Genomic DNA, 22,131 nt, shown 5'->3' with positions numbered 1-22,131 from the left:
ATGGTGGCTGCGTGGTTTGTTATTTTCCTCCAGCGTTGGCGATCTACCATTGAATGGCTAAATGTCAGATAGCCACTGCACCTTTAGCCCAGAGCAAACACCCTTGCAGGAGACCTGAGCCCAACAGCCTGGAGGCTAGCCAGGAATTTAGGAACAACAGGAAGTGAGAATATTCTCCTCATCGCCTGAAGCAGAGGGGCCCACTGAGCCCAGACTGGATCAGCTTTACCACTTCGTCCTGAATAGGAACATAATCATAAATGCTTGTTGTCGTAGGCCACTGAGATGTGGGTCGGTTTGTTATGCAGCATTATTGTGGCAACAGCTGACCATTACACCTGGCCCCAAGGAACCTTTAATTTCCTGAATGTCTCTGGCTACTCCCCACTCCTGGCTGTTAGGATATGCATGAGATGGAGCTGCATCTCTGCCCCTCATCCAGGGAGGAGCATGCTCCGTCTCCTTCATCACCTCCCTCCACCCAGTGCCTGGCCTGATGCTGGAGGCCAGGAGGCACCCAGTTGCCGCGATAGAACGAATGAAGGACACAGAGCCACAGACCCAGGTGGGGAAAATCGTTCTGTTTGTTTTAATCAAACCGACTGAAGAAGCCAAGACACAGACAGAAAGAGACTAAGAACAAGACTGGAAATAGTTTAGAAAAGAAATGAAAAGCGATCTCAGAGGCGTCCGTGCCGGGTGGAGTGGCGGGAGCCGGGCCGAGCCTTCACGTCAGCTCCAGGACCACTGTCAGGGCGAGCACCAGGATGAGCCGGACACCAGCAGGGCCAGAGGCGGAACCTGTGCCGGGCGCAGGGAGCAGGTCAGAGCCCGCAGACCCACCCAGCGCTTTCTGATAGAGCCTGGGAATAGCGGAGCCTCACAGGGCCCAGCAGTGTCTGGACTTCAGCCTCAGGAGGCACTGCATCTGATCCCAGCTCGGCCACCTGTCCCACCTGAGGTGACCCCTTCATTGCTCTGGGCCTGCTGGGCTGAGGTCAGGCTCCCTGGTGGCCATCAGGACCCTCCAGTAGGGACCAGGACTGGGGGCCTCCATTCTGAATTGTGAGATGGGCCCAGTGTGGGGACAGGAGGGCTGGTGGCCTGGGAGCAGTGCCTGGGTCCCTTGGGGTGGTGCCCAGATTGGGGGAATCCTGGGAGGGCAGTCTGAAGCGCCCCAGCAGAGCCAGCTGTCCGTGCTCCCAACTACCCTCCGGAGTGGTCCCGGGTCCCAGGCACGGCCCCATTGTCCAGGCTGGACATGTGTCCCTGGGATCAGGAAGTTGAGCTAAAAACACTGGAGGCGCTGCCCTGGCCAGTTTTGCTCAGTGATTAGAGTGTCACTGGTGTGACCAAAGGGTCACTGGTTCAATTCCCAGCCCAGGGCATGTATCTCGGTTGCAGGTTCAATCTCTGGCCCTGGTCAGGGCGTGAGCAGGAGGCAAACAATCGATGTGTCTCTCTCATGGCAATGTTTCTCTCTCTCCACCTCTTCTCCCTCCCTCCCACTCTCTCTAGAGCAGCGGTTCTCAACCTGTGGGTCGCGACCCTTTTGGGGGTCGAACAAACCTTTCATAGGGGTCGCCTAAGACCATCGGAAAACACCCATATAACTACATATTGTTTTTGTGATGAATCACTATGCTTTAATTATGTTCAATTTTTAACAATGAAAATACATCCTGCATATCAGATATTTACATGATGATTTATAACAGTAGCAACATTACAGTTATGAAGTAGCAACGAAAACAATTTTATGGTTGGGGGTCACCACAACATGAGGAACTGTATTAAAGGGTCGCGGCATTAGGAAGGTTGAGAACCGCTGCTCTAGAGAATCAATGGGAAAAATACCCTCAGGTGAGGATTTAAAAAAAAAACTGGAGTCGCTCGCTGTGGATGGTGTTGGGGACACACTAAGTCGCTGGAAATCCCTGCTGCTACTTTGGGGTGCCGAGTCCCCTTTATTGCCTCAGGGCCCACTCCTGACCGCCTCTGACCAGACTCTGTGAACTAGAGGCCAGTCTCCTGCCAAGGCTTGAGGCAGGGGCGGGGCAGGGGTAGGCAATGGGAGGTTTGGGGACCAGAGCTTCCAGCCTTGAAAATCACACTTTCCAGCAAGGAGCTCTGAGTGGAGTCTTACCATTGGAGTCCTCCGTTCCTCTTGGAATATTTGGGTTTTCTGTGGGGGGGGACAGAAAGAGAACCAGAGAGTGGATGGCTTCGGAGCGCAGTAAAGGAGCGCCCCTCCATCCCACACCTGCCGTGTGCTTTCACGTGCTGTCTTGGTGCGGACACACCCCTGTGGGCTGGAGGTGGCAGCCCCATTGTACAGATGGAGAAACTGCGGAGGGTTATGCCATTTGCCCAAGGTTGCCCAGCTGCTAAGTGGTGGACCTGGGGTTTGAACCCACAGATCTCTGGTTGTAACCCCAGTGTCTCCCTGTGGGGCACCCTCTCAGGCCCTTTCTGTTCCCCCCTCCTCGGGACAGTGTCAGCCAGAGCCCTGGGTGGGCCTCCCGCTCCCCAGCTGGGCGCAGCGTACCGAACACGATGAGCCGGATGTGCGTGTCGGTGGAGCCCAGCGGGTTCTGGGCTGTGCAGCGGTACATGGAGCCGTTGAGCTCGGCGGGAACCCGCTCCAGCACCAGCTCCCTCCCGTCGAACTCAGTGCTGCCGTCCAGGAGGCGGCTCCCGACCCGCGTCCATGTGAACAGGGGCTCTGGGAAGACCTCGTTCTGTTGGCCAGAGCAGGGGAAGTCTGGTCACAGGAGGAGCCATTCTGCCAGAGCAGCGAGGGCTCAGAGCCACGGCCCGGCCCGGCCTGGGGACACATGCTTGTCGGGTGGGTTAGGGGGGGCTTCCTGCCACACCAGGCAGAAAAGGACTTAGGGCTGGAGAGAAGGTCAAGTGCATGAGGCATGTCTACCTCGGGTTCTAGACGGGTAAGCAAAAAACGCAGGAACCTCTTGTCCTTTCTCATCGAATTAGCAGACGGATTAGCAGACAGAGGCCCACCGGCTGGGCTGGAGGTGGCGGGGCGGGTCTCAGAGCCCAGTGCCTGGCTGGGGCCCCTCCCACCTCCCACACCCGCCCAGGGGCTCAGAGAGAGGCTGACCTGGAATCCGTGGACCAGAATCCTCACCGTGTCCCCGACCCGGGCTCTGCTGGGCGTCATCACGATTTTGGGTCCTTTAGGGGCAACTGTAGGGAGAGGAAGACCAGGTCAGAGGTGTGTGTGTGTGTGTGTGTGTGTATGTGGTGTAGGGGAGACTGGGCAAGGAAAGCAGGGGCAGGGAAATGGAGGAGAAAGAGCCAGTCCAGTTCTACTCCAGTTCCAGGATGCTCATCATTCATTCATTCATTCATTCATCCATTCGAGCCTGCCTGCGTTCATTTGCACACATTCCCTGAGCCCCTGCCATGAGTCAGACCCTGGTCAGACCCTGGCTGGGAGCTGGGGATTCAACAGTGCACAGAACACGGTCTCTGCCCCAGTGGACAAGGTGTGGGGGATCCTGGCTCTCTGTCCTCCCTGCCCCTCTTCCTTACGCCCTTCTGTCACTTCTCCAAAGCCCCCTGGCACCTCTGAGCGTGGGAGACAGGTACCCCAGGTCACCGCTGTCCTGTGGACAGACAACATCAGGATGGACGAGCCACTGGGATCTGTCCCCTCAGGTTTCAGATGGGGAAACCAAGGCCTATCGGTAACAAAGGGGTCACACAGCCAGCTTTCCACCTTTCCTCACTTTCAGGCCAGGACTCTGCCCCAGAGTCATTCACTCACTCACTCACTCACTCATTCTCTCAACAAGTGATTATCGAGCCAACCCTGTGCCAGGCTGTGGGGCAGGGCTAGGCACAGCGGTGATCAAACCAAGTGCCTGCTGACTTGAACTTATGACTTAGTTGCAAACAAGTACACAGACAAGAAACTCCCAGGGTTTCTTGGTTAGCGTTATGCACAGAATCCCGCTAAGGGGGGGTAGTGGTCAGTGTCTCTTCCAAGGAGGTGATATTTCCTCTGGGACAGGAAGGTTCTAGGCGGAGGGAACAGCCAGGGGGTGGCACTGAGGCAGAGGGTTAGGGGGTGAGGAGGGTGGGAGCTGGGGACAGATCCGGTACCTTCCTGGGCCATAGTGTTCTAACCAGAGTGCCAGGTCGGGGCCACTCTGTGAACACCTCACCGAGTTGTTGGAGGAGAAAGCTCTGTCCCGGTGCAGGGCTGGCCTGGGACCTCCCCCCTCTGCCCCTGCCTGCTGGCCTACCCTCTCCTTCCCACTCAGATGCTCCCAGCGAAATCAGAGCATCGGGCAACGTGGGTGGTCTCTCCCAGGCCCTGCCAACTTCCTTCTCTGAGAAGGAGACCAAAGGACTGTTAATTAAATCACAAGCAAGACATCTGAGGTGCCCCAGGGGGAGGCTGGAGCCTCATTGGGAAGAGCTGGGCCTGCTTTGAGGTGGGGAAGGGTGGATAAGGCCTGCCTTTGGTTTCTGAAGGGGGACCCACAGGAGCGAGGCGGGTCCTGGCCTTGGCGGGGGGGGGGGGTGGGGGGGGGGGGTGGGGGGGTGGGGGGGGGGGGAGGGCGGAGAGCAAGTTCTGCTCTATTCTGTGTGCCTCGGCCCAGTCACACCACCTGCCATTCCCCCAATGCAAATGGGAACAATGATAACCACCAGTGTCCACCCTGCCCTGGATGTTGGGAAAATCAGGAGGCAGAGGTCTGAGGGCCGAGATCTGTCAGGGGCACAGAATGGCCCGGCCCTGTGTTCACGCCTTGTGCAAGATCTCATTGAACTTCACGACCTTTCGAGATCGTCCCAGGGAATGCAAGCTTAGGGGGCTCAAGTCACTGTCCACCCTCTTTGTTAACACTCTGTAGGTCGGTCCGCAGGTGGGAAGCGCTGCATGGGGTGGGCAGTGCGGCCCTGGGCTACTCTGTCCGCTCTCTTTGTCCTGCGGGGGCCGCACTGTCGGGCCGCGGCCAGCAGAGGGCGGGGAAGGGCACCCACGTCCAGGAGAGGCCTGAACCCCTAAAGGTCAGGGCAGACACCTTCCCCCTTCCAGGTCAGATTCCTCAGGGCCCTGTTTTCTAAAGGCCCATCTCCTCCCCCCAGGCTTGGGCCTGGGCACACGGGCCCCCGAAGAAAGGGACCCTGATCCCCCTGGCCTCCGGCCTGCCATGTCCATGACCCTTACCTGGTAACTGCCCTGAGGTAACGGGCCTTCCATTCCAGCAGAAGACCTCTGTCCCCTGAGCCAATGGGTCTTTCATTTCACACAGAAAACCTCAGTCGCCTCCTGTGTCCCCAGCTGACGGGAAAACCCTCCCTGACCTTCCTGTGACCCGACTCAGCCACTGTCCCTGGGAAGTCCGGCCCTGTGCTCTCCACTCACCCAGCAAACCTCCCTCTGCTTCCCACCGTCCATTTTCAACCTTGAAAACCTCCCATGGTTTTAAAAAAGTTTTCATTGATTTGAGAGAGAGAGGAAGAGAGAGGAAGAGAGAGGGAGAGAGAGAGACATCAATGTGGATCGGTCGCCTCTTGCACGAACCCCGACCGGGGACTGAAGTGGCAGCCTGGGCACGTGCCCTGACTGGGAATCAAACCGGCGACCTCGGTGCAAGGGATGATGCTCAACCAACTAAGCCACACCGTCCGTCCAGGGCAAAAGCCTTCCGTGTTTTCTAAATCTGATGCATATTCTCGATCCTGATGGACCGGACTCCCGTGACTTCTCGTGTCCTGACCTTACCCAGCGAACTTGGCTGGCGGCCCTGGGATCTCCCCTGCTCTCCTATCCAGCTCAGCAAAGCTCCTTACGAACGCAGACGCTGCCCTCCGTGCCTGACCCTGAATGCGGTTTGCTCCACCTCCTCCCTGTCTCCATGACGACCAGCAGCCCAGGGCCCTACTCCAAGGCTTCCCCACCCCCAGCTCTGCAGGGGGCCTGCAGATGGGCGCCCCACACCTTACCCAGCGTGACCTCTGCCTGCATGGGCATCGACAGCGCTGGGTGCTTGACCTCACAGCTGAAGAGGGCTTCGTTGTCGATCTGCGGGTTGAGTGTCCAGGTGAGCAGGGCTCGCACCTCCACGGTGCCGTCGCTGCCCGGGGTGTGGCTGTGGCGCAGGAAGTAGACGGGCTCGGAGCTGTGGACCCAGCGGGGGAACTCGCGGCTCACCACCGTCTCGGGGATGTTCTCGGTGGTCGGCTGGAGGAGGATGCTGGGGTCTGGGGTCAGGCCGAGGGAGGGGCGCTCCGTGTAGGGACGCCCACCCCGGTTCTCAGTGTCCATCAGGGACAGTGACCTCTGCACCTTGGTGTCATCCAGGTCTCGGTGCAGGAGGCTGCGGAAGGGCCTGCTGTCCTGGAGGGGGCCAGAGCCCGCCGGCGGCTCTGCCAGCGGCACCGCGTCGATCGCTTCCCCATCTCTTTTGAAATAAACCTGAAATGACAAGGAAGGTACAGGAAAAGGTTTTGTGCCGATGACCTCGAACTCCCACTGGGCTCTCAGAGGGTGTGGCCGCAGGAGGCGGGTCCTTCCGGAGCCTCCTCCTCCTGGTAGCCTTCCTGGTGGACCTCCTGGTTCATGTCCCTCCAGCAACCGAGACAGAGTCGGCTGGTTCAAGAGGATGGGCAGGTCCAGGGGGCAGGGGCTGTGCCCATCTTTACCACCTCCCAGCCACAGTTTCCCTACTTCATGGGGTGTGGGATGCCTAGAAGCAGGGAGCAGACAGAAGGGCCCTGGACAGTCGGGCAGCCACCAAGGGGTGGTCTGTGCCCACCTGGCGAGAGCAAGTGGATGGGAGAGCAGGTGGAGGGTGCGGAGAGGAAACAAGATATGGGCAGGATGAGGAAAGGATCTCTGTGCGGTGGTCCCTTTGCAGGTTTTGGAGGAGGAGAGAGCAGGTGTGGGGGGGGGGGGGGAGGGAGCTAGGTGCGGGGGAGGAGGCGAAAGGGACCGTCTCCTTGCTTTCTCTGCTGGCGAGGAATTTAAGTTTTGAGAGGCGGCATTTAATTTAATTTGCTGTCTTTTTATTTCGGTACAGGTGCCCAGGGGCCTGCGGGATTGGGTGTATTTTTAATAAATCAGATAAATAAATAGAGGGAGACAGGGAGTGCGGAGGGACGGAAGCAGCTTTCAGGATGCTGGTGCAGGTGAGGGGGAAGAGGAGGAGGGTGGAAGGAGGGAGGAGGGGAGGGGAGGAGGAGGAGGATGCCTGAGGAGAGGCAGGGGGAGGGGGAGGAGGGGGAGGAAGTGGAATGTGCAGCGCAGAGAATCTGTCAGAGTTTATAGCTCCAACGAAGAATCTCCTATGCACATAATAGGCTGATTTGGGTTTTTTCTTTCTTTCTTTTTTTTTTTGAAAAGTGCTTCAGAAGCACATTTGTTATTTATATCAAAGAATTCTTTCAAATTCTGACCTTCCAGGCAAACGTAAGATGAGGAATATGTATATATATGCTTTTTACTATATATATTGGAATGTTTTAGTGCCGTGTCTTAAATGGCAGGAGCAGGCAGGCTCGGGGAGGGGTGTTCCCACAGCCGCAGTGCCGGGAGGAAACTTCCTTTCGGCCCTTTGGAAAAGTGAGTTTTTCTTTGGAGAAAAAGACCAACTTGCTTGATTTCAGGGAGGCCAGACCTCTTTATGGGCTCCACAGGGGACACACGGAGCCATGTCCTGCTCCCACCAGTGCTGGCTTTGAAGGTGCCTATTTAGCTGTCCCCTCGGGATACAGGTGTGAGTGGAGAGCAATGGGCCTCACCAAAGGCTCATCTCTGCCCACCTATTTACTGCCCAGCCCAGGCCTGCATGTACCTGCCCACTGCCCCGCCCGGGCCTGCGTGCACCTGCCCACTGCCCCGCCCTGGCCTGCATGCACCTGCCCACTGCCCCGCCCGGGCCTGCGTGCACCTGCCCACTGCCCCGCCCTGGCCTGCGTGCACCTGCCCACTGCCCCGCCCTGGCCTGCATGCACCTGCCCACTGCCCCGCCCGGGCCTGCGTGCACCTGCCCACTGCCCCGCCCGGGCCTGCGTGTACCTGCCCACTGCCCCGCCCTGGCCTGCATGTACCTGCCCACTGCCCAGCCCAGGCCTGCATGCACCTGCCCACTGCCCCGCCCGGGCCTGCGTGCACCTGGCCACTGTCTTGGGTCTTTCTGCACCTGTTTACTGCCCTGTCCTGGGCAGCTGGGTGAGGCTGGCCTGAGTCCCCCGGCCACCCCACTGGATGATGCCTGTGAGACAGGCAGGGTCTGGAATGCCTAGCCTCCACCTTGAACTCTAACCCTTCCTACCCACCCCTCACTGATCCTAATGACGCAAGAAACTCTCAGTGTTGAGACCTAAAGTCCTCGGCCACGTGCCCACTGGAGGGGCCTTGGGGCGACGCAGCCCGCAGGTTCTCAGTGTGGCTGCGTGGAACCTGAAGGGCCAGGGCACTTCAGGGAGCGGTCCAGGCGCGTGCCCCTTCACTGTTAAATGTTTTATACACGGAGCTTCTGTGCATTTCATTCAGACCAAACGGTCCTACTGCTACTTAAAAAGCTGAAAACTGTGCACATGGTCCAGCCTCTAAACCTCCTGGCAGAAATGAGCAGCGGAGGGGAGAACCTCCTGCTCAGGGCCATTCGGCGCGTGCGGCAGTCTGGGCTGGAGCCAGCTCTCAGCGGTGGCTCCCCTCCATCCCTGCCCCTGCATCGGCGTGGCAACAGCTCAGGTGCTGGACCGAGCCCTCAGCGCAGTTAGAGTGGCTGCAGGAGGAAGCTGGCCCACACAGGGACTTCCTCTCTTACCTTCCCTCCTTCCTCCCTCCCTCCTTTGTCTTTCCTCCCGCCTCTGTCCTTCCTCCCTCCTCCCTCCCTCCGTTCTCCTCCTTCCTCCCTCCACACTGGACCTGCAGCTGGAGGACATGAGCTGGAACCCCAGCTCTGACATGACCACCTGCCTACTGCCCCACTCTGGGGGGTGACTCTGAGATGTCCCTTCCCCTCTCTGGGCCTCATGTGCCTGCATCCTGCCCAATAACCGGGGTGAGCTCGATGCTGGGGTCCCCTAAAAACTGCTCCCACTGTGTAGTTCGAGGATCCCAGGGTCCAGCAGAAGTGGGGTTGCCAGTGCTGAGAGACCCGGAGCAGGAGAGGCGGTCGGCGGAGTGGACAGGGTCAGACCAAGACAGATGCGGCAGAGTTAACTTTGCAGGCCTTGTCCTCTCCAGCTGACCAAGCCAGGGGAGGGTGGTCCCAGGGGCACTCACCATGGGCGCTGGTTTCCCTCCGGACACGATGCAGACCAGTGTGAAGTTCTGGGCCTGGTAGCGGTTGAAGGGGGCTGGTGCGTCCGCAGCCACCACTTCAATGGAGGTAGGAGGAGCTGCCAGAAGGGAAGCACAAAAGGAAAGAGGCTTAGCTGGAAGGTTCTGGAAGAATCCACCGCCTACCTAAGAGGGGCCAGGCCCCATGCTGCGTGCTGGGGGCACATGTTGCCCCACCAGAGGCTGCCACTGGCATCAACTGCAGTGAGAATGTTGTCCCTGCTGGGGTCCAGAGAGGCCCTGCCCCACGGCGCTCACAGCCTGCTGGATAAGAGCCTGAGCCAAGGGGTCACATCGCTCATGTAAGTGCACCAGGTGCCGGGAGGCGAACAGAGCGTAAAGGGGCACTGCCCTAACCCGGGGAAGTGACGCTGCGCTGTGACCTGAGGAAGCAACGTGTGCGGGACAAGCATGACAGGCGGCAGGAACAGCGTGTGCAAAAGCCTGCGGCAGGTTGGTGGGGGAGAGGGGCAGCAGGAGGGATGGGAGGCAGGCCGTGGTGATGGCAGGTCAAGGAACCAGGGGAATGTGCCGGAACTGGGGGCATGTACTGGACACTGGCCGGGGCGGCTGACCGTGGGTCACACTCCTTGGCTCAGGTTCCCACAGCCGCAGGAGAGCCCGCTGTGGCATTTTCAGGGATTTTTTGAGCCGGTTATTACACGGCGGCTCGAAACGGGCCACAGAGGGCGTCTCTACACCATGCAGATCAGCCACAGCTACAGATCAGGGCTTCTTTGCTGGTGTGTTCCTCCCCCTGCCCCAGCCGCTGGAGAGAGGGTTTACGAGTGCACCCCTGGGCCGAGCTGTTCTTCTTGGTTTGAGAGCAGTGGGGAGCCACTGAAGGTTTTCAACAAGAGCAGCGACGTGGTCTGAGCTGCATTGTGAAGAGACTGGAAGCAGAAGTTAGGCCAGAGAGATAGCTTCGCCCATGGCGGGCAGTAGGAAGAAGTGGCCGACTCTGACAGGCCCTGGGCGCCAGGAGGCTTTGTTCTGGGCGCACTGGCTGGTTGTGCTCCGTCCTGCCTGCCACCAGCTCTCCTCACCAGCTGCCACTGGCTGCTTTGCCAAAGCCAGGGCTCCAGGCGCCGTGGGGATGGGGACGAGGGCTTATGGAGCCATGAGGTACACCTGGGCCCAAGTCCCAGCCAAGTTAGCATCGCCTGCATGTCCTCGGGCAAGTGAGCTCAGGCCCTCCCGGCGTGGCTCAATGGTTGAGCTTGGACCTATGAACCTGGAGGTCACAGTTCAATTCCTGGGCAGGGCATATGCCCTCATTGTGGGCTCGGTCCCCAGTGTGGGGCGTGCAGGAGGCAGCCGATCAATGATTCTCTCTCATCATTGATGTTTCTATCTCCCTCTCCCTCTCCCTTCCTCTCTGAAATCAATAAAAAAATGTATTAAAAACAAAACAAAAAACAACTGTGTGCCTCAGTTCCCCAGTTAATGAAATGGGACTCATCCTTGGCAGCCATATCTGAAGAATGAGCTAATCGATAAACTAGGGCTTACGTAGCACGTGGCAGGAATCCCCTATCCTGGGATTCCTCCTATTACCTCCCAACCCCTTGTAATCAGCCCCAAGGCCATCCTCTGAGAACTTCGCTTGGGAAAGCCTGTCGGTTCCGGCTTATCCGGCCTCTGTACTGAACTGCGGGGGGAGCCGAGGAAGCAAAGAGGCGCGGGCCTTTCCTTCCGGCTGGGGGTTTCCACCCCAGTGAAGTTTAATTAAATTCGACAAACATTTCCCGACACCTACTAGGTGCGGGGCGTGGTGCCAGGTGCTCGCGGTAGGCGCCCAGCGATGAAGCAGACACCGCGAGGAGGAGCTCACGGCAGGCGGGGGCGACAGCCGCCTGGCAACTCTATTTTAAGGTCTAGGGAAAGGGAGCCAGGTAGGAGCCATCCATTCATTCGGGCAGCCACCGCGTGCTGTCAGCGGGGGAAGCAGAGACACGGGAGACAATGGGAGAACAATAGGCGGAGAATTGTAATTAAGTGTAAGATGGGATGAAACAGATGGTAAGTGGGGTAGGAACTCCGAGGGGGAAGAACGCATCCGAACACTCCAATTACCCAGGAGTCGCAGATTCCACAATCTAATGTTTCTAAAACTACCCTGAAAACCTGGATCCGACAGCGAGCGCCGGCAGCGAGCGACTCAGGCTTATGAGCCAGGAAGCCCTTCCAAGCCCTTGCCTGTCTTCATTCATTTAATCCTCACCATTAGTCTAGGTCACAGCGGTTCTCAACCTGTGGGTCGCGACCCCTTTGGCGGTCGAACGACCCTTTCACAGGGGTCGCCTAAGACCATCCTTCGTATCAGATATTTACATTACGATTCATAACAGTAGCAACATGACAGTTATGAAGTAGCAACGAAAATAATTTTATGGTTGGGTCACAACATGAGGAACGGTATTTAAAGGGCCAGAAGGTTGAGAACCACTGGTCTAGGAGGTGAGGTTATGTATTCCCATTTACTGATGAGAAGACGAGAGAGCTGAAGCAACCTGCCTGGGTTCAGGGAGTCAGGATTTGAACCTGAGGGCCCCAGCTCCAGAGCCTAAACTCGGACGCGAAGCTGTGCTACCAGACCTTCAGGAAGAAGGAAGGAGCTGAGACCCACTGGCACCCGAGCTCCAAGTATGCCTGTTTGCCGCCCGGAACACGCATTCACCCGGCATATCTCCGCTCCCGTGGACACCTTAAAGCCGGCTCCCTTGAGAACTGCTCCTGAGGGTGGCTCTGCTTAACTCGTTTGCCCCAGAGATGAAGGGACCATGCCAAGTAGTCTGGCATAGAGCTCTGGCACCGCTCCTGATGGCATATGTGAGGTGTAAGTACACCCCCCAAGATTCCCAGAGGCCCAGAGCTAGGCGGTGGGCACCTTCAAAATCACTCATTCGTTCTTCCTCGCTTTCATGGAGCAAACAGGAAGCAGGCGCCTAGAACCTTCCTTGTAGGATGGCTTGGAGGAGTACCTGAGACGATACCGACAAGACGCCTGGCACACAGGAAGCCCCGCCAGGCAGGTCAGCAATGTTAACTCATATTATCTGTAATACAGGGAGGTCGTCTGGGGCACCGGTTAAGAGTGTGAGCTCTAAACTCACTACCCAGGGTTCAAAGACCAGGGTACCACTCCCCGGCTGTGTGCCCCTGGGCATGTTACCTAACCTCTCTGAACCTCGACTTCCTTACCCGCAGAATGAAATTATAGGGCACCTGCGAGGATTCAATGAAGCAGTGCCTGAAAGCGTTTTCACAGTGCACCCAAACCATGGCAGCTGCCTTTATCCGCAATATTGTTTATGAACATGCTTTCTCGGGGGCTCCTTGCTACCGGCTGGGAGAACAAACCTGGTCTCCCACTTTGGGGCACCCACAGTTCGATGAGGAGACCGGAGAATGCCCGGGCCTGGCCCTGTTCAATACAGTCATCACCCACCCCGTGTGGCTCCTGAGCACTCAGATATGGCTTTTTCAAGTTCATATGGGCTGTAAGGGCAAAACACGCACAGAATTTTGAAGACAGTTTTAAAAAGAATGTTAAATATGTTATGAATATTTTATATTGGGTACCTGTTGAAATAACATCTGGGCAATGTTGAACTTAGTAAACAGATTACTAAAAATAATTTCACCTTTACAGCTTTTCTCAGTGTGGTTATTGGAAAGCTTACAATCACAGATGTGGCTGGCACTGTATTTCTAGTGCACAGCGCTGGGTCAGACCTTCCATTTACAGGTCAGCAAACTGAGGTCAGAGAGAGGGAGAGATCCGCCTGTGGTCACACTGCAAGTCGATGGCAAAGCCTGGACTGGCCCCCTGGTGTTACCAATGCAGGCCAGGGTTCTTTGCACAGCACTGGTGTGTCCCCCCTCCCCCAAGACACACATGCACACACACACATGCACACACACACACATCTGCGTGAACACACATCCCCATTCTGGAGATCTGCACCCAAGTCACGCACGCCACCCACACAGACCCTGATTGGGAGCCGTGTTCCCGTCTCTCGTTATATTTCTGAGCAGGTGTTAGCAATATGTACAGTTAATCAAGCTCATAAGACAATAACAGATTTCAGTTGTATGGACGATGACACAGCAGGGCTGCTAATATCAGCATGGACAGCCCGGGCTCCCCACACTCTGCCCGTCAATGTAGTCCGCAGGCACTGTGTCCTAGAAACATGTCTCTCTGCATCTCGCCTGGCAGGGCTCTGAGGACCAGCAGTCAGGGGGCTGCCGACACCTGGGCCCCCGACTGCTTATGGATGCTCCCCCACGTCACTATTAGCCTCTCCCCTCCCTCCTTCCTTCCCCTTCCTTTGATTACGAACAGCACTCTTTCCCCCACAACCCACTGCTTTGTAGGGCTGTCGCCTGCCGCCTTCCTTCACTCTTAGTCTTCCCAACTATATCCTATCCCCACCTCCATCCTCACCTCCATCCCATCTCCTCTATTTCCTTCTCCACCTCCATCCTCACCTCCATCTCATCTTCTATTTCCTTCTCCACCTCCATCCTCACCTCAATCCCCTCCCCCTTTCCAGCCCTATCTCCACTGCCATTCCCTTCCCCATCCCTGTCTCTACCTCCAGCTCTATCCTCACCCCCAACTCAACCCTTATTTCTGTCTCCATCCCTTCCACAACCCCAACCCCAACCCCATCTCCATTCTCATCTCCATCCCATCTCTGTTACAACCTCTGACCAAGGTCAAAAGGAGCAGCCCCCTCACATGTCCTGGGATAGGTTCCATGGCCCCAGAGCTGCATCCAGTCGAAGGCAGATGGCCAGCTGCAGGCCCCGGCCACTTCTTGGACGAGAATAATCCTGAGTTCCGAGCCGGGCTCTGGAATGAGCGGTATAAAGCAGAGCCGCCTGGTGCTCTGGGCGGCATAGAATGGCAAAGAGTCACCAACCAAGGCCCCCAGCTCACTAATGCCCCCCCAGCTCTTCTGCGACAGTGTCCAACGCCCCACTGTGAGTGCCTCGTTCCCGGGCGGCTCGAGCCTGCTCTCCGGACATGTCTGTGCTAGAACAAGGCTCTCCTGGGGGTGGGTCCCGTGCACCTGTGATGACCCTCCTCACGTGAAGAGACACCGAGCAGGCATATGTGGCTTGGGGTGGGGGAGGGTAAAGAACCTGGACATGGGCAGAGCTTCAGGTTTACCTACCACACCTGGGGGCACTCTCGCACTGTCAACCCCAGTCCTGGGCAGTAGGATGACCCCCCCAACCCCCCAATTCTACAAGTCCACCATCATGGTCAAACAGAGGCCACTGCCACAAACTCCCCTGACTCCACTGACTCCGAGTCAAGCCAGCGGCCTTCCCAGTTTATTTTTGTCTTCGCCCTAAGCAAAGAGGGCTGACGGCCGCTAGGTGTCTTTGATTTAATCTTGTATCGGGAAAGGTAACAGGCTTTGCATCCGACAGACCCAGCCGCGTGTCACAGCTCGCCCCCGCGTGTCTGATCCTTGGCCACCACGGGAGGCAGGCGCTGATGTCTTAGAGTCCATGGTGGAGACAGACACCGTGAGGTAATGGTTGGGTGATCGGGTTTATGAAATTAACACTGAGATATCGCCTGCCTTTCTCCTGAAAGCGGACATTTGTGGGGGCCATCATAATTCACTTTGGGGATAAAGCGATGGCTCTCGGCTCTGTGAATCATCCCGTAGCCTTTGCAATTTGGGAATCCCAAACCTGGTCTCCCGTAGACCCTCGCATTCCTGGGAGGAGCAGCCTGCCCCAGGCCCGTGTGTAACTGCATCCACTGGAGTTAAGTTCTCTTCCCCCCATGAGGTCCACCCCCACCCACTCCCGCTGGGGGCTTGGCTCTAAGGTTCCAGCCCAGGCTTTGCTACCAACCTCCCACTGAGAATTTGGGCAAATCAACCGAGCCCTTCCCCAGGTGTCAGTCTTCTCAGCTATCAAATGGGTTCAATAAAACATACCCTGCCAACCTTTCATCTCTGGGAATTGTTGAGAGGAGAAGCAAACGAGGAAATGAACAGAAGCCTCTGTAAGGACAGCAAAGTGCTGCGCAAACACAAAGGGACTATTTATGTTACCGCTTCGCGTGCCCATACCCACCCCTGGGCTGAGAGGCACGTCTGGGGGAGTTTCGTCCCCTCCCTGGAACGGCCATTGTCTGGAGGAAGGGCTAATCCGTCCTGTTCCTCGGGTACCACTTTATGGTGGTGCTGAGCACACTTCTGCGCTGAGTGCCATTTATCATGGGGTGGTAATCAATTAGGTTTGGAGGAGGGGCGGGGAAGGGAAAAGACAAGTTCAAAATTATATTATTTGCAAAAATCCATTCTTTCCTCTCAGCATGCCTGCTCTATTGACTGCCTTCCTTTTCAATCAGCTCCTAGTCATTACACCATATTTCAAAGAAGAAAAAAGAACACCACCCTCTTAATATAAGTGTCCATGAATATAAATGTGCCTCCATGTTCCCTGGGTTCATTTCTTCCTATTTTTTATTTCGGGTCCCGCATCTCAGTTTTGCTTTCCCAACCTCTCTTCCCGTCTCTCTCTGCGTCTTTAAGATGCTGCTCAAAAGAGCACCTCGTCCAGGAAGCCTTCCCTGCTGCAGCCACACTGAGCTGCCAAGGTTCCTGCCTCCGCTGTGCCCTGCACATAGCAGTCCTTCTGCTAGTAACTCTGCCACATCTGTTAGAGCTGGCATGTAGGTGTTGCCTCCTCCAGGCAGTCTTCCAGGACTTTGCCAGACTCATGAAGGGCTTATCCCCCAGGTTCTGGGAGCATCCTACTCTTGTCATACTCACAGGTGCTATCTGTCCTGGGTCCTGAAGGTTGGAGCTTTGTCCTTCCTCTATAACCTCAGAGCTAGTGCAGGCCCACCACACAGGAATTCAATTTCAGTTCCTGTTTGTTTCCCTTCTTCTTTCATTTTTCCAGCACGGGCACGTATGCAGTCTGTGTGTGGAAGGAATCCCACAAGACTCTGCATGCTTTGGGCCCTGCCCCCATATCTATCCTTCTCTTGATCTTCCCCACATCACCATGCTCCAAACACAATGAGATTCTTTGACGGGTCCATGAACATCCTAAGATTGTTCCAACCCCAGGGCCTTTGCATCTGTTGCTTCCTCTGCCTGAAGTCCTTCATTCAGCTTTTTGCATGGCTGGGTCCTGCTCATCTTTCAAGCGTCACCCCACAACCTAAGCTAGGGTCCCTGTTATCGTCTGCCCCAGCACTTTGTTATTTCTTCATAGAGGCCGTCATAAAGGGTGTATAATTGCTTCATGCATTGGTCTGCACACTTGTCTTTTTCTCCAATGTCCCCGCACTAGGATGTAAGACCACGAGGGAAGAAGCTCTTTTTGTCTACGGTCGAATCCCAAGGCCTGAAACACTAGAATTTACTCAGTAAATATCTGTCAGGGGAATAAGTGGAGGCATTGAGGGGCGGGACCCAGGGTCCTGCCCTCCAGGTCCCGCCCAGTTTGGAAGGACTGAAACCTCCGGCCCAGGCCCCCGTCTCTCGTCTCCGGCAGGAGCTGGAGGAGGCAGATCCCACCGTGGGGGTGCGACTCCAGCAAGAAAGAGAGAGAAAAAGCACAACTCCTTGGTTTATGGGAAAATTAAATATTGAACTGAGTAATAACAGCAGCCAAGGGGAAAAAAACCTGACAAAAAGCCCCCAAATGGAGCCGCCATCAGTGACAAGAGAGATAAACGCAGCGTCTGTGCTTATATGGCTGCAACGGGCCCTTTACTGTGGCAGCTGCTGAGCGGGGGGGCCCCAGCCCCCTCCGGCTTGACAGCAGTGGGTAGCCTTGTGCTGATGCAACGGCGGGGTGAGGACCTGGGGTCTAGGTCATGCCAGTGCGGGTGGCGGCTGCCCAGGACCCTCCGTGCTAGATGGGGGCCTGTCTGAGTGGAGTGGGGGTGTCACGAGGGAGCCCTGTGGCTGCGGGCATGATCCATCCATTGCCTCCCACTCCACGGGGAGCTGGCTGCAAGCACCCACTCACCTGCCTCGCCCCTCCCCTGCCAGCTGTTGTGCGTTGGCAGCGGTGAAAGATAAAATTAACAGCCCAACCGAGGCTCTGGCTGACTGCGCTGGGGGAGCAGGGCGGGTGCTGGAGGGGGGGCAGCATGCTGTGCTAGGCAGGGAGTCAGTAAGGCTGGGAAGAGCGGGACTCTACTCAGGTTACTGCTGAAGAAATAAAACCCTGTGCTCGCGCACACACATCCACACCCACCCACACACCCACACTCTTAGAGGAGACCGGGCCGCAGGTTCTGTGAGGATCTGGATCGGTTCTAGACCTATTTTCTAGACTTTGATCTGGTGGTTCTCCAAGTGTGGCCCTGGGCCAGCAGCATCAGCCCTCCTCGGGAGCTGGTTAGGAATGCAAATTCTTGAGCCCCATTCCAGACCTGCTGAACCAGAAACCTCAACCTGGGGGTAAGGTAGGGTGATATCCAGCCACCCGGGTTTTAACAGGCCTTCCAGGAGACTCTAGTGCAAGTTCAGTGTGTGAACCACTACCTTGACTTTGGGAAGATGCCATCTGCTCACCTCTGTATTGGAGATAGCAAGCCTCACTGGTGTTATGTGAACGAAGGGCTTGGTCCATAGTAGGTGCTCAGTGAACAGTAATGGACATTATTACTGACTGGGAGGAGAAGGCTCAGCGAAGACAAACCTCTCTGATTCTCCAGGCCTCTCTAAAGGGGTCATGGGCAGAACGCTCCAGAGACTCTCTGCACTGATTGGGTCAAACGACTTCAAATCCCCAAAGCCCCGCCCTCCCAACAGGGCAACTTTCTGCTCACACCCTCATTGGCTGTTTGTCAATGTTCCCAGTTTTCTGATTGGTCTCCTAGGCTGCCAGTCCCATATGCATCTACCCTGCACCTGGGGTTTGCTGGCTAGAGACTGACTACCTGTCTGTGGCCACCGCGTGAGGCTGGCCATTGTCGTTTATGTGGCAATAGAGCAAGTGTGTTCAGGCCCAGATGGGTGCCATTTCTGCAGAAATGAAATCTATGGGGTGTGACATGAATCCGTTTTAAATAGCAGCAAGGTTGGCTATTTGGGGGATGTTTTCAATGGATCCCAGAGGGATATGTTACACACATGGGTGATTTTACCAGGTGCTGTGCTTGTAGTTTTATGAAAGAAGCCTGCAGAGGACTGCAGAAGCCTGGGAGGCCGGAGCAAGTGGAGAAGCATGTTTGAGACCTGGCAAGTGGCAGTGGCACCCAGGTCAAGTGCTCCCTGCTCAAGTTCAAGTTCAGGGCTGCTCTACCTACCCTGCCCTACCCTCCAGAAAGCTTGAAGGCTTTGGCAGGACCCCACCCTCTCCCTCTACCCCCCAACCCTGGAAAACTTCTGTCCCTTCCAGCAGAATGGTGACCCCCTAAACACTGGGCCTCAGTGTTCTGGGCTCAGAGAAGGACTTACCCCTGACCTTTCCACCCAGGGCCTGGGACACCTGGCCCCAAGGTCATTGCCCGTGTGTTCACAGGTGGTATGAACCTTGGGCAGTTGCTAGCTTTCTGGGCCTCGCCCCTCGAGTGCCTGTCTCATGTGGGGCACTCATGAGGACTGAGTACATGGCAGGGGCCACCCTGCCAACCTCACAGCAGAGCCCCAACCCCTAGCCCCTGCCCCCCGATCAGAGCCTCCCCTCCAGCAGGATATTTCCCAGAGGGCTCTGTGGCCGGAGTGTTTCCTGTCCTGTCAGCATTTCAAGATTGATTTCCGAGTCAGAGGGCAAGTAAATCTTTCTTGCCGCTTACGTCTCATAAAGCAATTTCCAGGGGCGAGGAGACGGTGGAGGGGAGGAGCCTCGGAGAAAGGGCTTTTGGGGGAGGAGTTCCTCACGCCAGGGACACTGGTCACTCTGCTAATGGGCCTCAGCGCAGACTCCCCAGGCCCATCAGAATAGTGACCCCAACTCCTGAGGCTCCCCGTCAGGGAGAGCCGGGCCCTCCTCTGCTGACCAGCCTGGCGGTCTCACAGCTGGTCAGGAGGTCTTCCTCCTCTCTAACCTTGAACTCTCGGCCCTCCCCGCACAGAGCAGTAGACTTGAGAACTGGAGAAGACCAGGAATCCCCCAGTCCAGCACCACGGAACCCTCCCCAGAGTGACCACCAGTAAGTGGAGAGGGTGATGAAGTCATCTCTCCACCCCTCACCCCGACCCTGACCCTTGCGTCCCTGGGGACCCAGTGGGTCCCAGACTCAGGGTGCAGAGGAGGACACTGAGCAAATCCACACCCGCCCCGCCCCCTGCGAACCTCAACTCAGCACCTTGCTTTCCTCCCCTGGACTCTGGACACTTGTGCCCCTCTCTGTCTCCCCACCTCCCAGGGACGCCTCCGGGCAGACACTGGTCTTACATCCTGCTCATCCCCGGGCCCTGCATTCAGAGAGAGCAGCGGAGGCTCTCCACTCAGTCACTCACTAACCATGTGATCCTGGCCAAGTGGCTTCATCTCTCTGAGCCTCAGTGTCCTCCTCTGTGAAATGGGCATAACCACATTCACTCTCCCACTGGCTGCCGTGAGCATTAAACACGAGAAGGCTCCCCAAGAACTTAGTACCGTGCCTGACACATGATGAGTGCCTTTTTGTTATTGAGAGTGTCACTGTTATTAAACTTGTTATTAAGATTGTCATTCCTAGGGAGTGACGAAGTGCTGCCTCCTCATGCATGGATGGGGAAACTGAGTCCAGGGGTGCACAACTGCTGGCAGCAGAGACAGGACTGCTGACTCCCAGGCCAAGCCAACTTGGAGTGTGCTCTTGGTCTCAGTTTCCCTTTTTGCAAGTGAGGCAGTGGGATTCCTTGTGTACGCCCCGCCCCCCCCCCCCCCCCCCCCCCCGCCCCCCGCCACTAGAGTGTCTACAGGCAGCAGGCACGGTTGCCCTGTCCCTGCTCCCGGCTCCTGACACAGCTCTGTTCACACCTGTAGCCTCAGCCTCATGCCTGCTCCTGAAATGGCTGGGCCCGAGGCACTGACGTTTTAACAGCCACATATCACTTGTAATTAAGGGCCCCGTCCTGGGGAGGGGAGGCTCACCTTCTGCCGGAGACACTAAATCCAGCTCCCAGCGGCGGAGAGGATAAAGCATAGCACTGACCTAACACTTGTCAAGGTTTAACGAGGCACCTGCAGGCCTGCTCTGGTGGGGCCGGGAGACTGGAGCCTGTAGGGGTGGGAAGGAGGTGGGGGGAGGCAGCCCTGAACAGGAGGCGAGTCCTGGTCTGTGAGACACAGAAGGTCCAGGAGCTGGTGAGGGCCTTGGGGCTGCCGACACCTGCCTAGACAATTCCAGGGAGCAGATGAACCTCCACAGCTTGGCTCAGCAGGGCACGACGGGCCGTTCCACGAGAGGCTGTAGAGAGGCTCTCTAGCCAGGCAGCCTGGGTTTAAAAACCAGCTCTGCCACTCACTTGCTGTGTGACCTTGGGCAAGTGACTCAACCTCTCTGGGCCTCAGTTTTCTCACGTGTAAAAATAGAAATACGTACCTCCTAGAGGGGTGAGGACTAAATGAATATATTTCAAGTGTTGGAGCAATGTTTGGCACCCTGTAACTGCAAAACTCACCACTATCATCATGTGTCCTGGCTGTCCCATATTGAAGGAATCTCCCTCAGTCCTTCCCCCAGAGCAGGCACACAGTAGGTGCTGCTAAATATTGGTTGAATCAAGAACTTGTAAGCGTGATCAGATGGTCTTCCTCAGAGAGGGGCTGGTCCGCTCTGTGGCCCCGGGAACAATGCCTGTTGCTTATATGAGCTGCCCGCTCCCTCCAGCCACAGTCTTGAGTCAGAGAGGTTCCAAATCACGCCCAAGTGCACATGTGCTATGGAAGTCTGGTCTGCACCCCCAACTCAGGGCCTCAGGTTCCCACAGAGGGTGAGTGGCAATCAGAGAACAGTCAGGTTCATGCTCTAGGCTTCTCTTTATTAGCAGACTCAGTTTTCTTTTCTGTAAAATGGGGCTACTGATCATGCTGATCGTGCTGGGAGGAGCAGCTGCTGGTTCAGCCCAAATATTCCCAGCTGTTGAGGGGATCCCTGTCTCTGGTGACGGTCCATCTGGCTGCCACATTGCCCCACGCCTGGAGAGGAACAGGGGCCCTCCCTCTTCCTGGCAGCCCCGTGCAGTGGGAGAATCGAGGGCTCTGGCTCCCAGCAGACCTGAGCTCAAATCGCAGCCGCCCACTGCTGTGGGATGCCGGGCCTGCTCCCTGGCCTCTCTGAGAGTCTGGAGTTTGCCACTGTCAGTGCGGCAGCACAGCGAGGACCGGTGGGCCTGTTGCTGAGCACACAGTGGGCATTGGTCAAGGGCATTCCTACTTTGCAGGGCCGTGTTCAGAGAGGGAGGGAAGGAGGATTCTAGAAGCTGTCCAGGAGGCAGTTAGCAGGCTCGGGCCTTTGGGGCTGAAGCTGGGAAGTGGCTGTCCTTGGTAGATGACCCAGTTAGCTCCAAAGTGTTCCTCTGAGCGCCCAACCCATCTGTCCGGCCCCTCTCTGAACTGGCTCTCAGCCGGTGACCTCTGCTAGCTGGGGACCTGTGGGCAGGCAGGCAAGCAGAGTGGGCAGCCTGTCCCCAGGTCCCTGGCCAGGCCAGGCCCCGGCACTCAGCACGGCCATGCCCAGTCTGTAAAGACGCTCTTATGTCCAATTGGGAAGACCCTGGCCACTCTGGCCTCGGTCACGGGGCCACAGCCCCCCTCTGACAGCCCAGCCCAGCCATCTGTCTCATGCCCCTTCTGCCCAGCCA

The 22,131-nt window shown here is 56.8% G+C and overlaps 1 protein-coding gene across 1 annotated transcript in view; it reads right to left on the bottom strand.

Annotated features, from left to right (window-relative positions):
• Nucleotides 1–573: 573 nt before the first annotated feature.
• The window catches only part of IGSF21 (immunoglobin superfamily member 21), a 208,839-nt gene continuing 187,281 nt past the window's right edge, over nt 574–22,131 (bottom strand). Inside the window, exons 5-10 of the mRNA XM_070403146.1 lie at nt 9,272–9,387; nt 5,983–6,454; nt 3,122–3,207; nt 2,549–2,741; nt 2,147–2,185; nt 574–801 (exon numbers count right to left, since the gene is read on the bottom strand). Coding sequence (XP_070259247.1) covers nt 728–801; nt 2,147–2,185; nt 2,549–2,741; nt 3,122–3,207; nt 5,983–6,454; nt 9,272–9,387 — 980 coding nt within the window. The 3' untranslated portion in view covers nt 574–727. The remainder of the gene's footprint in view (nt 802–2,146; nt 2,186–2,548; nt 2,742–3,121; nt 3,208–5,982; nt 6,455–9,271; nt 9,388–22,131) is intronic.

This window comes from Myotis yumanensis, unplaced genomic scaffold (assembly GCF_028538775.1).
Source record: "Myotis yumanensis isolate MYYU_CA2020_CCGP unplaced genomic scaffold, mMyoYum1.0.hap1 SCAF_2, whole genome shotgun sequence".
NCBI classification, from domain to species: domain Eukaryota; kingdom Metazoa; phylum Chordata; class Mammalia; order Chiroptera; family Vespertilionidae; genus Myotis; species Myotis yumanensis.
The sequence above is the reverse complement of the archived record's forward strand: the minus strand, read 5'-3'. Positions and strand labels throughout refer to the sequence as shown.